Source organism: Quercus robur, chromosome 11, assembly GCF_932294415.1.
Source record: "Quercus robur chromosome 11, dhQueRobu3.1, whole genome shotgun sequence".
Lineage (NCBI taxonomy): Eukaryota > Viridiplantae > Streptophyta > Magnoliopsida > Fagales > Fagaceae > Quercus > Quercus robur.
Genome location: NC_065544.1, coordinates 44,709,070 through 44,724,397, shown reverse-complemented (window position 1 = coordinate 44,724,397; position 15,328 = coordinate 44,709,070). Strand labels below are relative to the sequence as shown.

Sequence of the window (15,328 nt, the reverse complement as noted above, 5' to 3'; positions counted from 1 at the left end):
ACAAAAACTCTTCGGATATTATAGTAAACAAAATTCATTATGAAGATAGTTATCTAACATAATGGCTTAAATAACCTCCAATTATGCGAGTCCATCTCTTGAACACTTCAAGGCCTCTTGAAGATTTTAATAAGTCTCTGAGGTTCTTAGCACTCCAAAGTTCTTAAGGTAACACGGTGTTTGAATGGATTTTCCTCTCAAATGTATTCAATGGGAGAGGGTAGGAAGAGGTTAGGAATTTTCAAATCTAGTCTCTCTTTGCTATGTGATTGTCTTCCTCATAAATTAGGGCTTTAAAACCAAGTTTATGTATGTGTAGGGTTTGGAATTTGAGACTTTAAATGGCTACAAAAATCCCATTAAAAAGTTGAGGTCAACGCCTAGCTAGTGCTAGGTGAGCTCCTTTGGAAGTCCACATTGATGATCTCGTTTGATTTAGGTATACAATTTTGAAACTTAGTCCACACTTATTCAGTTTGGTTGAGCAAGTTTCATTCTATTTGAAACTTGCTCAACCAAATTGTATACCGCTCAACCAAAACTCTCCAATATAGCACTTTAAACAAAAACTTAAGAGCATCTCCTTGTTTTACACTTAACTCACTTACAATTGAAATAAATTAAATACATGAAAATTTTGCAATTACAATTGAATCTTTTGATACATAATTTTGCCAACATTAATATAATCCTAACATTTCTAATACATACAACATATTATTGAAAAAAAATACTGAAAGCAAAATAAATGACTATTATGGTAGTGCTTTTTTGTTTTTGTTGTTGTTTTTTAATAATTCAATAGTTATAATAGTGAGGGATGATTTAAACTCTAAATATCTCTATTGAATAAAACACTAAATAATGGTTGGTTTGCAATGCTCATGGTCAGTAGTGCATTAAAATTTCATATTAAATTGCATCAATCATTTTGAAAATTTACTAGTACTTAAATAAAATAAAAAAAAGGTGCTAACCCATAATCAACCCCTTCAAATTTTATTTTGTGAAAAACGTGCTAATATTTGTTCATGTTGTCATACTCTTGTACTGTACGCCTGATGCACGAAGCGTATTATTGATAAAATACAAAGATAAAAAGGGGTTGTTGTGATTATGATATAACATTATACTCCTTCACATCAACTTGCATAGTTGCATCAGTAATTCCGTTATATAATTGGTAACTTATAATATTGCTCATTGTTAAGTCACAATTATTTATGACGATGGGATTGTAAGACTCGTTTCAATAATCAATAGCCATGTTGACTGGTTTAAGTTGTTTCCATGTATTATCATTTCTCTGTCAATACTTTGACATATAATGTAAGTTTAAGTTTTTACCATGCGTACTTCAAAAGAGAAAAAAAAGGAAGATGTTCTTTTTGTGTGTTAGCATTTGTTTGTTAATATCTAATTTTGACTTAAAATGCAAAGTGCCACAGCGACATGCTAATTGCTAAAATTGTTTGACACACATCGTCCTACTTAATGAAAGGACCAGGCTCATCTTTCTAACATAGTAACTTATATTAGCATTAATCACTTGCTTGACATGCACAACTTGACTTCCCAAATCCAATTCCTGACATTAAACTTGACTTGCTATTTAAGTTTACAAATCTGAGTTTTGGCCTTTTCCTAATCAATCCAGGTTATTATGGTCATTTTGATCTCAAAGTGACCATATTAGTCTCTATGAGACGAGAAGATATGCGCCACATTTGACATGTGCAACATATTTGTCATAGTATTTCGGTCATGTTGATCTCACGCTGAATGCAATATTGAACATATATCTCAAATCGTCTGGATTATACACAACCATAAATACATGGGTTAACACTATGAGGGTATCCAGGTGGTGAACTCATTAGTTTGAGATGTAACATAGATTATAAGATCTTAGGTTTAATCCATTACACTAACAGCCGGTAGGGTTTCTGAGGTATCTCTTGAACATAAAATGAAATAGTGGTTGATTTCTAAACTTTAGTTACTGAGCACTTTCGGTATTTGAAGTTTAACAAATGACCACTTTTGTCCTTTAAGTTTTAAAAATGAGTATTATTAATTATTTCGTTAATTTCTGCTAGTTTCTTTACTGATGTATCTAACAAAGCATTAACGTTCATTTTTTTAACTTTAAGAACCAATAACACCCCTTATATAAACTTGAAAAATTATTAGGTATTTCTGGAATATCATAAATGCGTACTCACTTATCTCATATAAATTGTGAGTTTTATCATGAATTTAATTAGTAAGACTCACTGTTCATATGAGAGAAAAGAGAATGTATTTATGACACTATATAATAATTTCTACATAATAATTTATGACACTACATAATAATTTCTATGTAAACAATAACTCTCACATAAAAGCTTGGTAGATAAGGACTAGGGAATAGTAATGTATTTCTGTCCAAATATAATTTATTAAAGCCTACGGTTGCAAAATTCAGAAGCAAAAAGCAGAGTGGAAATTGAATAATTTATTGCCGTTAAAGTTACTCACACTACAACAGTGGCAGTTCCGTAATAATCAGTTACACCGAACCCTGAAAATAACAGCTCTCACTTTTGTCCCTCACTATTTTGCCTCCTTTTCACTTTGTATCCGTTGAAACCCCACTCTCTTTTTCTCTCCCTCACTGTGCAAAAGACTTTCAAATCCCTACTAATATCTCCAACCAATGTACATTTTTTAATAGTTTTTCTCTCCAACCAAACACAGAACTCTCAAGTCTCATCTCCCAAACCTCTGAATGAAGTCTAAACCTTCCTAATTCTCTCACACTTTCTCTCTCTCTTTCCCGAGAAAAAAAAGTTCACACGTTACGGTCTCAGGCTCTTCAATCGCCGGCAACAATGTCGGACTCCGGCGAATACGCACCCTCCGGCAACTCTATCCCCGATAAGCTCACCTCCAAAACCTCATTCCTCAGCTTGAAACTCTACATCGTGATAGGGATCCTCTTGCTCTGCGCAGTCTCAGTCTTCGTAGCGATCTTTCTCTTCATTCGCTTGAAGAAGAATTCCCGAAACCGCATAGTCAAAATGCGCGTGAAGCACAGCTCGGGGCTAATCCCGCTGGTCTCCAAGGAGATCGTGGAGATCAAGGCGCTGGATCGAAACGTAAATTCGGAGAAAGCCGAGGTCAAAATCGGAAACAAGGATTTCAAAGAGCTAGAGGAGATTAAAATTGAAGTTGACGAAATTGTTAAAGGAGGCAAAGGAGGAGGAGGAGGTGAAAAGAGCGGAGAGAGTGACGCGTCCGGCGGTAGCCGGAGTGACGCGTCGGTGGAGGCCGAGAATATCGGGTGGGGCCGATGGTACACCTTGAAGGAGCTCGAGGTTGCGACACGTGGATTCGCCGAAGACAACATCATCGGAGAAGGTGGTTACGGCGTCGTTTACAGAGGCGTCGTCAACGACGGGTCGGTTGTCGCCGTCAAAAACCTTCTTAACAACAAGTACGTAAAACGTAGTATATATTTTCCGTGATTTTTTTTTAAAAATATTTTCTGTCGAAACAAACAAAGAATTAGTAGTATATTTAAGTTTGTTAGATCCAAATTGTAAGATCAAGTTTCTGTCTTTAGATTTTATGTTTTAATCAAATATGGTTTTGACTTTAATTTTTCGTTTTTATTTTAATTTCTTGTAGATCCAAATGTTGTAATGTATAACGTAGATTTTGTTTTGTTCTAAATTTCTAATTAAATTTTTGACTTTAAAAAAATGTTAGTATTTATTTATTTGTAACAAGAACAAGTGGAAGTAAAATTTGACCAGGGCAGTTTCAATGATTCGATCTGGACCGTGATGTTCTTCTGTGTCGGTAAATAGGTTGTCTTTGCAGCGGAGTACTAGGAAAAAGCAAATGGTTGCTAATTGCTTTGTTCCTCTTTTTTATTTGGGATGAGTATCTTTTTTTATTTCTTTACTCACTTTTGTTCCTTTTCATCTACTATATTTTATTCATATTCATAATTGCTACTTTGTTTAAAGTTATTTGTGCTTTTAAAAAGGACTTTAGTTTACACGTATTAGAAATTAGTCAAGATTCTGCTGAGAATTAATCTTATCAAAAATATTGAAGAATCCGATTTCATTTTCTAATAATTAATGAACTTTGCCTAGATTTATAAATTTTTTAAGATCTTATATAAAATTGAATTTGATATGCGGATGACGATTCTGAGTGACTTTTAAATTGATCTCTGCTATGAAGAAAATTGAGAACGTGAATCCTTGGATTGATAGCTAAACAAGAGCACCTTTTTGTCCATGTTTTTGAAGGTTTGAGATATAATCTTATGAATTTTCACTAAGTGCAAGTTGGTCTCTGTAATGAATGTAGCTGTACATTGCTTTCGACTTGTCAACATTGAATTTTATCGTTTGCTAAGGATGCAGTTTGTAAATATAATGATTTTGATTTTGATCGATTGATTGTCAATTTCATGCACTATCATTCTGTTAACTCAAATTAAAAGGTCGTACCCATTGCACAAAACTCTCACTTCTGTGAGGTATGTTAACTCAAATTAATTTATTTTTTAAAATTCCTGGGTTAACATTCATATGCTGTAATCATTTTGTATGTAGGGGTCAGGCAGAAAAGGAGTTCAAGGTGGAAGTTGAAGCCATAGGGAAAGTAAGGCATAAGAACTTGGTAGGTCTAGTCGGCTATTGTGCAGAAGGTGCTCAAAGGTACTTTCTACCTGCCCACAAGACATCTTTTATTGAAATGAAAATGAGATGGAAATTCCTAGTAATTACCCTCTAATATGTTTGTGTGAACTTTGAATGACCATTCAGGATGCTCGTGTATGAGTATGTTGACAATGGCAATTTGGAGCAATGGTTGCATGGTGATGTAGGCCCAGTTAGTCCTCTGACCTGGGATATTCGAATGAAGATTGCCATTGGAACTGCAAAAGGGTATGATATTCCATTCACTTATTTAATGTCATTACGATTAGTGAACAAGCAAGGATAAACTTGTATGGTTTTCCATCATCTTATGGAGTAATAATTTTCATGACAGCCTCCCCCACAACACCCCCCCCCCCCCCCCCAAAAAAAAAAAAAGTATCAAAAACTATGGAATTTCCTGTCATATTTTGCATCATAATCTCACCTCTCTCAATTAGTTCAATATTATTTACTTATTTTGTTTCTTTCATGATGAGATCAACTTATCTATGGTGCTTATTTCTGTATCAGGCTAGCCTATTTGCATGAAGGATTAGAACCCAAAGTTGTGCACCGTGATGTAAAATCCAGTAATATTCTCCTAGATAGAAAGTGGATCCCAAAAGTGTCAGACTTTGGACTGGCCAAGCTCTTAGGATCTGAAGCAAGCTATGTGACTACTCGTGTTATGGGGACCTTTGGGTTTGTTCTCCATCATTTACCCAAATCAATTTTCAACATGCATTTTAGCTGGATGATATGATATTGTTCTGTGTATTGCTTTATTGACTTAGTGATCATCAATGACTGCAGATATGTCTCTCCCGAGTATGCAAGCACGGGTATGCTTAATGAGGGGAGTGATGTGTATAGTTTTGGGATTTTACTCATGGAGATAATTACAGGAAGAAGTCCAATTGATTATTCCAGGCCAGCTGGGGAGGTGAACCACATTTAGCCTTAAAGAATCCATGTCTTAAAACTTCATTACTGTCAAAATTCTTAACCACGTTTCCACTAAATGCATTTCAGATGAACTTGGTGGACTGGTTTAAAGGGATGGTAGCAAGTCGTCGTGGAGAAGAGCTTGTGGACCCCCTGATTGAGGTTCAGCCCTCTCCCAGAGCTTTAAAGCGTGCATTGCTGATTTGTCTTCGCTGTATAGACTTGGATGCCAATAAGCGTCCAAAGATGGGGCAAATTGTTCATATGCTTGAGGCAGATGACTTCCCTTTTCGTTCAGTAAGCCTTGTTCTAGACCTCTATAATCATTAACTAACTTTAAAATGTTATGTCCAGCAATATAGTTCATTTCATATTGTTAAGCTACTGTTTTATTACTTTCATAAGTAAAGCTGAGATACACACTCAAGTGTTATTATAGTCACATATTATTCGACAAGGCAAGCATATTTAATATCCTTTTTAGTATAGGAAAAATTACCATCTTATACATTGTAGCCATTCGGGTTGGTTCTGTTCTTAGAAATGTGTGTTATTGGTTTTCAAGTTGCAAATTGTTTATCTTCTTCCTTTGTGGTTAACATGCTGTTGTTGGGCACTATAAACACATCACAATGAAATCAAATCAAAGTTTAATTATACATGAGATGGCATTTAAAGGAATTTGAACATCTTTTCATTAGCATGGCATAGTAATGATTTGTGATGCTGATTTGGTAGCATTGAATTGATGCCTATATATTAGAGCACTTGAGCTTGAGAAAGTACTGAAGATTGTCACTATAATAACCGCATTTAAATTGATGTGTCATATTCTTTTGCATCAACCCAACGCTTTTCCTTTCAGGTGCTCTCTAATTAGTTATTTGCTTCATCATCTGCAGGAACTCCGATCAGCCCGGGAGAAAGATCCCCACCCCTCCCGTGCAGATAATGTGTCCGCTAAAATTACATATCCATCCAAGAATGGTGGGGATGGTGATAGATGGAGATGATCATTGATTGCCTATAGAAGACATGGTGTAGTCCCTGAGGTCAGATTATTTTGTACTATATTTTTCCTCTAGTTTTCAGAGAAGAAATTACAAAGCCTCGGATGTGCATAATTTTACCTTTTCCTTTCTTACTTAATCTGATACCTTGATATATTCTGGATGACATTGAAGCGAGCGTTGTAAATATTTACTTAAATACGTGAAGTAAATTTCAAGATTTTTTTTTTCCTTCATTTTTTCTAATTATAAATATCAGTATAGTGGGGCATCTCTAATATGCATGATATAATGATATATCACTATATCAGCCAAAATCGATTTGGAATTTCAGTGAAAAACTGTACTTTAAGAAATTTCTTGCACCCTTTGGTGTATTCAGATCCCAATTAAAAGTTAATTTTAAAAGCAACAAAGCACAAGATCACTTAATTTTCTGCTCCACGTGCCCCCATCTTTTTCTTTTTGAAAAGTGGTTTGAAGCTTATTCTTCTCCTGGAGCTCTTATGTATGTTGAAAAATGGTTTGAACAGAATTCATTGACAAGTGAAGATTCCTGTTTGAAACTGAAGCAGAACTTTTGTTTGGGCCTGATTAAGACATACTCTTATCAGATTAATAAACTGTTATGATATTAACAATATAATTCATAGTGCCTTCAACATACATTTGATTATTTTTGTTTTTTAAACATATACAGAATGCTCCAAAACTTGGTTACTCAGCACTTAAACATATGATCACAACGCGATGCAGCTTTTACGCTGTCACCAACATTGCAGGACTGCAATCAGTGGTGGAGGGGAGAGGGTATACTTCATGCATCGGTTATAGGCGTATTCCGCTCTCACAGCTTATGGGTTACTGTGTGAGGAAGGACACATAATCCGATGCATAAGATGATTATTTTCTTTTGTGTGAAAACATAAGATAATTACTTAATGGCTCCCTTTAGGATTTTAACAAAAACTATACTCACTTTTTTTTTTTTAATGAAAATTACTCATACATTAATGGGATATTAATTTAAAAGCAGATTACGGATATTTAAATTTCAAGGTTTTTTATATTACCCATTGACGCATATTTTAATTGCAATAATTGCAAAAGTGTTTAAGATCTAGAAGTTAATATTCAATCATTGACCTTAGATACTGAAATTGTAGATTCTAAATCTTCTAGAAAGGTTCAAACACTCAAAGAAAATAGATATTGTCTCCTATTATGGTAATCCTGGATTGAGACACTAAAAGTATCAAAACAAAATTTAAGAATAAGATGAAAATTGGAAAAATAATAACAATTCACAGTGATTATTTGAAAATTTAGTATGTATCAATTATAAATGATTATGTCAATAATATTACAACTTAAGTAACATCTCTTGGTATTTTTAATGAAAACATCTAAAAATTCAAATATCTTTTTTTATTCTGGTAAGGTGTACCTATTTTTGTAAGGTTTACCTAATGAATTTTATATATAAAAAGAACGTAGAACATAACTTCAACCTTCCTTCGTGGATTCATCAAAAAACCTTCCTTCGTGGAAGTCCAAATGGCAAAGCTTTATTAAATAAAAACTAATTCATGAAAGAAAATATTTGTCTTGAGTCAAAATAAATAAATTATTTTGATATAAATTTACTATATATTAAATAATTACGTTAGTTGAAATCATATGTGTATACATCTAACAGGGAAAAATGGGCATTTGTCCATAATTTACAAACTATGCAGCAAAATATCACTGTTTTGAAACTATTTAGCAAAATGTCACTGTTTTTGAAACTTGATTTAAAAAAAATTAAGATATAGGTGAAATTCAACATTAGTAATGTCGAGTTTTATGCATATTTTGCCACTTAATTTTTTTTGAAAATTTAAGTGAAACTCGACATTGCTAATGTTGAGTTACACTTAAAAATATACACAAAACTCGATTTTAAAGATATCTAGTTTTACACAAAACTCGATTTTGTTAAAATCAAGTTTCAAAAATAGGAACATTTTGTTAAATAGTTTCAAAATAGGATATTTAATTGCATAGCTTTAAAATTAGGGACAGAGGCCCATTTCCCCCCGCTTGACTGTCCTTAGAGAATTCACAATGGGCCTAGGATATGGTAAATGTAAGGAAAACTTAGCATGTGAGGTCCAAATAGCTCAACAGCCGAACATTTCCACATGTAAAAATGCAATTTTTTTTGCCATAGTATTACAGTACCATCCTCAAGGTAGGACGGCATTGTAGCACAATGGTATAAACAAAATATTGTTTTTTAATCAATTTGGTTCTTCTCTCTCCTCTCTCGTTATTTCATTCTCTCTCTCTCTCTCTCTCTCTCTCTCTCTCTCTCTCTCTCTCTCTCTCTCAACAGAAACTCTTCACTTCTCTCTCTGCTAGACAATGGTGGATTGGTGGCCGAAACTATCTTGGCAAAAATTCTTTCTTCTCTCTCTCGTTCTATGGGATTTTTTAATGGGGGGTTTTGGGGTTTGCTATGGTTGTGTGGGACGTGTGTGGGTCAGATGGTGGGTTTGGATTCCGTGGGTCAGGTGGTGGCTATGTGGTGGGTCATATGGTAGAGGTTATGGGCAGTGTGGGTCGTGTGGCGGTGGGTTGTGGAGGTTATGGGCTATGGGGGTTGTGTGGTGGAGGTTATGGGTCGTGTTGTGGTGTGGGTTGATTTCAATAGGTATGATTTTGGTGGGCAACGACATGGTTAGTGGGTGTAGTGGCATGGGTTTGGTGGTGCAACAATGGGGTCTAGGGGTGCAACGGCTTGCGTCTCATGGGTTGGTGGAGCTCATTTTCTGTCTCTCTCAACTTTTTTTTTTTTATCTTTTTCTCTCCTTTTGAATCAAGACTCCGTGAGTCTCTTGGGTTGGTGGAGCTCATGGATTTGATGTGGCAAATCAAGGTGGTAGACTAGTAGTTGTGTTGTTAATGGCGGATCGCGGTGGTGCCGTGGTGGTGGATTAGTGGGTAGGGATGGAAGAGTTTTGGATGTATTGTAAAATTAGAGAGAGAAAAAAATATTTTATTATGAAGATATATTATTTTAATATGTTGTATAAGAAAATAAAAATTGAAATGTTAAGTATATTATAAAATTGTATTATATAATTGATAGAGTAAAATTTTAAGATAGTAAAATAAAATGAAATAGGATTCACTGTTGTGAATGCTCTTGGTAGTTGCGTAATCGTTTGTTGCAACAGCCCATTTCTCGTGTTGCAGGCTGAAGCAAGTAGCAACCACCATCACAGTACTCGCATATAATGCACAAAAAGTTTTAGGTACATTACAGCATGTGTGGTTGTCTCCGACAGTGAGTGCAATTCTCTTACGAGTACAACTGAATTATTAATGCTCATGACATGACTCATGAAACCAGACAAAATAACAATTCTTGTTGAAGATTGGCAGCGGTGAGATTTTTCTCTTTAATAGGACGATACCAGGACAGTCATGTGAGGAGCCAGCACGTGGGAATATACTTGAAGGGTTATACCTAAACCCTAAAACCCTGTTATAATGGATAATAAATTTATTTTTCCCAATATAGTTAAAGTCACGGAAGACGTAATTTTATCTTTTGCAATTTTTTTTTTTTTTTTTTTTTTGTGTGTGTAAAATTTTCTCTTATAACTTATATATTAGTGCCGAAACTTGGTCCCCTAAATAAAAATTCCTGACTTTACTCTTGTAGAAAATAGAATATGGTCAGTTTGGATAGAGAGAAAGTAAAATAGAGTTAGCTGAAAATTAACTAAATTAATTAATAGAGTCTATTTTACTATTAAATTTTTTTGTGAAAACGACAATGTTTAGAATATCACATCATTTAAATATTTTTAATAACTCAGCGCTAGAAAAGGCTCTAAATTTGTGCCTCTTTTTTTTTTTCTTTTTTTTCTTTTTTTTTTTTTAAGTTAAAGGCCAGCAAATAAGTGGTGACTTTATCTTATTTTATGTAAAGACCTTTCATTAAAATCACAATCAAAATCCAGAACAGAGGTCAAGAAATTATGCTTGGACAGGAACATGTTCAATATCTCTCAGAACTTGAAAAGCAATCACATAGGGTGATTCCTCTAGCCAGACCAGTAAGAAGTATGTGGTCAAGTTAAATGCCAAAAGTTTAGTAAGTTGTTCAAGCCTGTGAAATATATACTTTTTTCACAAAAATAAAATCAATCATTGGCCTGAACTGGATCAGTCTGGGCCATAATGTCAAGTCCAAGCCCAATCCCACGTTGGAAATTTAGTCCTGCTGATGGACATCTGCTTTAGCCCAAAGACTTTCAGGTTGGCATGCCTGGCCCATGGGCCATGACCATCCCACCTGAGACTGAGTTGAGGTGATGCCAAAATCAATCAAGCTCTAGGTGCGAAGAGTGAGAACAAAAAGGTGGTGGTTATAATAGTGTAGTGTTTTCATTCTGGGGTTTGTCTTCAGAGTTCAGATAAAATATATACAATACTTTATTTGGATCAAACAATTAAAATGTCACATACCTGTGGACCATTACATATATGGCATCAAAAGAAGTCAAACTGCTTACCCACCTGTAATTAATTGCTAAGAGGAACAGAGATTGCACCAACTCCTATTCAATTTCAATTATGATTAACCTAACCCTCGGCTCAAACATTCATTCTATTGCTTGGAAGTTGGATTTGGAAGCCTCACTAAAGTCGCATACTGATTACTGGCGAAAAGGAATTGTGTCGAATCAGCTTATTTTTAAACCCATATATCTATGCTTTGGTTACGGACTGGCCAGAATGATAGATGAAATTATTAATCAATGGTATTGGTAGCTCTTCTTTTAAGAGTTCAAATCTTCTGTCTCATCAATTATGCTCCATTTCATGCTCTACCAATAAAATTTGGACAGCTAACCTCTCTCATTAAATGAAATAACTCTCACTTTAACACTCATGTTACTAAAACGTTAACGTTAAAATCTTTTTCTTTTTTTTTTCTTTTTTTTCTTCCGCAACTTTATTTCTTCTCTGTTCCGGCTTTTGGTTTCTTTTTTTCTCTTCTCCATGTGGTTTGAGTCAACAAGAACTCTTTTGAGTTTTGTGTGTTGCCGTAGCTTTTGTTTTTGATTTGGACTCTTCCCTCTATTGTCTCATTATATTCCTTTCTCCCAAAGTGTTTCTGGCTTTTGCTTTTGTTTTTGTATGCCACAGAGGTTCCTTTTGTCCGGTGCAGATTTATTTCAACTTTTGAGAGACTTCTGCTGAAACAAGCAACCATCAAGGCTTTCAAGGTTTCTTTTTTTTTCTCTTCTCTATGTGGTTGACGTCTCAAGTGTTCATCTTCATCCTCACTTCGCCCCGGTTACAGACACATCCTCACTTCACCTTCAAGTGTTCATCTGCTTCTATTGGTTTCCACAAAACAAAAACAACATAGTTATTTTTTTTAATAAACAACATATATATATATATATATATACACACACGTTAGACACAAACTCACACAAGTATAAGAAAGTTGTTATAAATCCTAAAATAAATTAAAAAAAGAAATTTATTTACATTAAACCAAAAGAAGAGGACTTACTTTGTGAGTGAACAATACGTACAAGCCTTGTCGGTTGCTTGTTGCAGTAGGAGCCTCTCAAAAGTTGAAACAAATCTGCACCTATAGGAGAATAGGACCTCTGTGGCATATAAAAACAAAAGCAGAATCCTGATTTTGATTTTGGGAGAAAGGATTACAATGAGACAAAATAGGGGAAGAGTCCAAATCAATCCCAAAAGCTGCGGCAAGAGACAAACCAATGTTGACACGGTGCACCGACATGACTGCACGATCAACCATGTTGTCCTTAATTCCATTTTACTATGGAGGATAAGGACCATTTGCAATTCTTGCTGTAGGGGCTAGTGCCTGTGCATGCATGACAGTCATTATTTATTTCGGTGATTTATGGCAAGAAAAAGAAGATGCCATTGATTGTTCTACTCATAATTTGTCCTCTGTGGTATCTAGATATGAATTATGATGGCCTTTTCCAAATTTGTTTTACTTTTTCTTCCGGTGGAGAATAGAAGATATGTGGGTTACGGGTCCGGCTTGTGTCTAGTGAAAGTTTTCACTGGACACGGCAAGATTTGGACACATATTTTGCCGTGTCCAGTGAAAATTTTCACTGGACACAAGCCTTCCCGTGGGTTACTATCTTTATATATGTGAGTAGCTTAAGCTATTCCATTAAGCTGCCTTATTTTTTTTCTTAAGCTCTCCTTTGTCACATTCGCAGGAGACTCTTAAAAAGTTTACTGAAGCTCTACATTAGTTTCATTCCTTTATCCTTTCTTCCCTAGATTTTGAAGGCTACCTTAAATTCGCTCCCTTGCTGGAATTTGGAATTTCTCTTTTTATTACATGAATGTAAATTTTTAGTATCACAATTTGACCCGTTGGGCTACTCAGTGTAACTGGGATGGACCTATTTCCATCTTCTCTCTACCTTCTTAGGTTATTTCCCCCCATATAATAGAGACAGGGCCGGCCCAAGCGATTCCGAGGCCTAAGACGAAATTTTCAAATGGGACCTTTATATTATCACTTAAATAATATTTAATTAGCATTTTATATAATAATTTTTTCAAATCCATTCTTTTTACTCTTTAATATGATTTTTTTTTTTTTTGAGAAAATGCTAAAGTTATAACAAATTTTATTATAAACTGGTGTTGTAATGAATGTGATCAATGATATGGGGCTTACAAATTTACTAGAAATATTATAAAATTTACAACATGAGAATTACAAAGATATATCACCAATCACAAATATTCATTCAAATATGCATTCAATAGTTTGTTGAAATCTACCTATCATATTCATTGTCACATCAAATTATAAAAGTTATAGAGACCACCACGCACCCTTGGTGCAGTGATCACTCCACAAGTATAAGTTCTTGTGGGATGTGGTGGACAATGGCCGAGATTTAAGTTTTTAGAAGAGAATTTCGTATACATATACACTTAGATTAGGTTAAAGTATAATTTTTATCTTGTATAAAAATAATTAAATAAATAAAAGTTATGCAGTAAAATTTATAGTATTTTTAACATTTTCCTATTTGAATTACTTGTGATTAGTAACACGTCTATTTGTAAGACCTATTTATTTAAATTGGTCTTATCTGTATCTCTAACATTACTTAATTCTTTGAGTCTTCTTAATAGTGAAAAAAATGTAAACTAAAATGTTTTAATATCTTCCAAAAATATTTATATATAAAAAAATAAATAAATAAATAATTTGCCCCCAAATTTGGGGCCTTCCCTAGTAAGGGGGCCCTAGGCAATGGCCTAATTGGCCTAAGCCTAGGGCTGGCATAGAGATGGATTGAGAACATTTTCTGTTTTTTCTGAATATATTAATATTTATTCAGCCAAAAAATTAAATAGGTGGAAATTTTGCGTAATCATTAAACTACAAGGATTTAAGACTAAGGTTCTTGGTCATAGTTGGGTGTTACATAAAGAAATGACTCTAGTTTTTAATAGGTACCACAAAATTAACAGAAGTCCTATACTTGGTAGTTGGTACAGAAGTTTTAGAAAGACCGTTAATCTGTAAGGATAAAAGATAAGAATAAGACCTTTGAGTTTTTGCAAGGAAAGTTGATAAGAATAAGGTCCCCTCTAACAACCCCAAGGTGTTGGTTTATAGTTTATAAGGCCTCATGATAATTATAAGATCTTAGATTCAAAACCTCTTGTCAGTATATCCGGGCCACCTCTAAGGAATTCCTCCCTATAATTACCCGGTATGTGTAGGATAGGGGACAGCCCGCTCACAATTGGGCATGATACAAATTAACCTAGATTGATGGCTTGATCGTTTTATGGAGTGGTTTGGCTAACTTTGACCATTTGCACATAAAAGCTAAAAGTTGAACTTATAAGCTAAAGCCAAACAGACACTCAATAGTTGAGGGAGGGTGAATTTGAATGTGGGTGTCTTCGCTTCTCTTTTTTTTCTTTTTTTCTTTTTTTTTTTGGATAAATAAGATAGATTTGCAACCTATGGCATCCCCTTCAAGAGAATTGCTCTTTATTATCAGGTTAAAACCCCAATCAGTTTTTGTTCAAACACCCAGATCAATTATTCAACAACAAGAAGTTGAGCTACCTAGAAGCCAAATACAATTGGTGCCTTGAATTTTGTCAGGCAATAATAAAATTCCAATTCAATCATTATTGAATTGGCAACACACAACAGACTTCACCATCTCCGACTTTTGGTATATAGAAAAAAAAATAATCATAGTGAACAGTAACTCCATGATCAGGGATCAACCGAACCAAAGCAACACCACCATAGTAACACACTTTTTTTTTTCCAATCCAGTCACAAAAAACATACACTCAAAATTCAAAACCAACCAATAAGTAATAGTTTATCAAAAACCCTAACTCCTTCAAATTATAATAACTGAATTAGAACCCACCTTCCCAATCGGAGAAAAAGAGAGAAAATTAATAGAGACTGACTTGCACCAAGAAGAATGACCACCTTCCCACTCGGGAGAGCCATAGCCGATTTGGTACTATGAGAGATAGTCAGTGAAGTAGTAGAGACTAATATGTGCAACAACAGTACGACATTAAATAATGAAT

The 15,328-nt window shown here is 34.5% G+C and overlaps 1 protein-coding gene across 2 annotated transcripts; it reads left to right on the top strand.

Annotated features, from left to right (window-relative positions):
- Positions 1–2,639: 2,639 nt before the first annotated feature.
- LOC126705821 (probable receptor-like serine/threonine-protein kinase At4g34500) lies at positions 2,640–7,620 on the top strand. 2 transcript variants are annotated; one of them, XM_050405037.1, is made up of 8 exons: positions 2,640–3,481; positions 4,620–4,724; positions 4,833–4,955; positions 5,241–5,411; positions 5,523–5,652; positions 5,742–5,951; positions 6,557–6,706; positions 7,365–7,620. In XM_050405037.1, exons 1-7 carry the CDS (start codon positions 2,877–2,879, stop codon positions 6,665–6,667), a joined length of 1,455 nt encoding a protein of 484 aa, XP_050260994.1. In that variant the 5' UTR covers positions 2,640–2,876; the 3' UTR covers positions 6,668–6,706; positions 7,365–7,620. The 2 variants fall into 2 exon arrangements, with proteins under 2 accessions (XP_050260994.1, XP_050260993.1); XM_050405036.1 differs by lacking the exon at positions 7,365–7,620 and having other exon boundaries at positions 6,557–6,900.
- Positions 7,621–15,328: the final 7,708 nt, after the last annotated feature.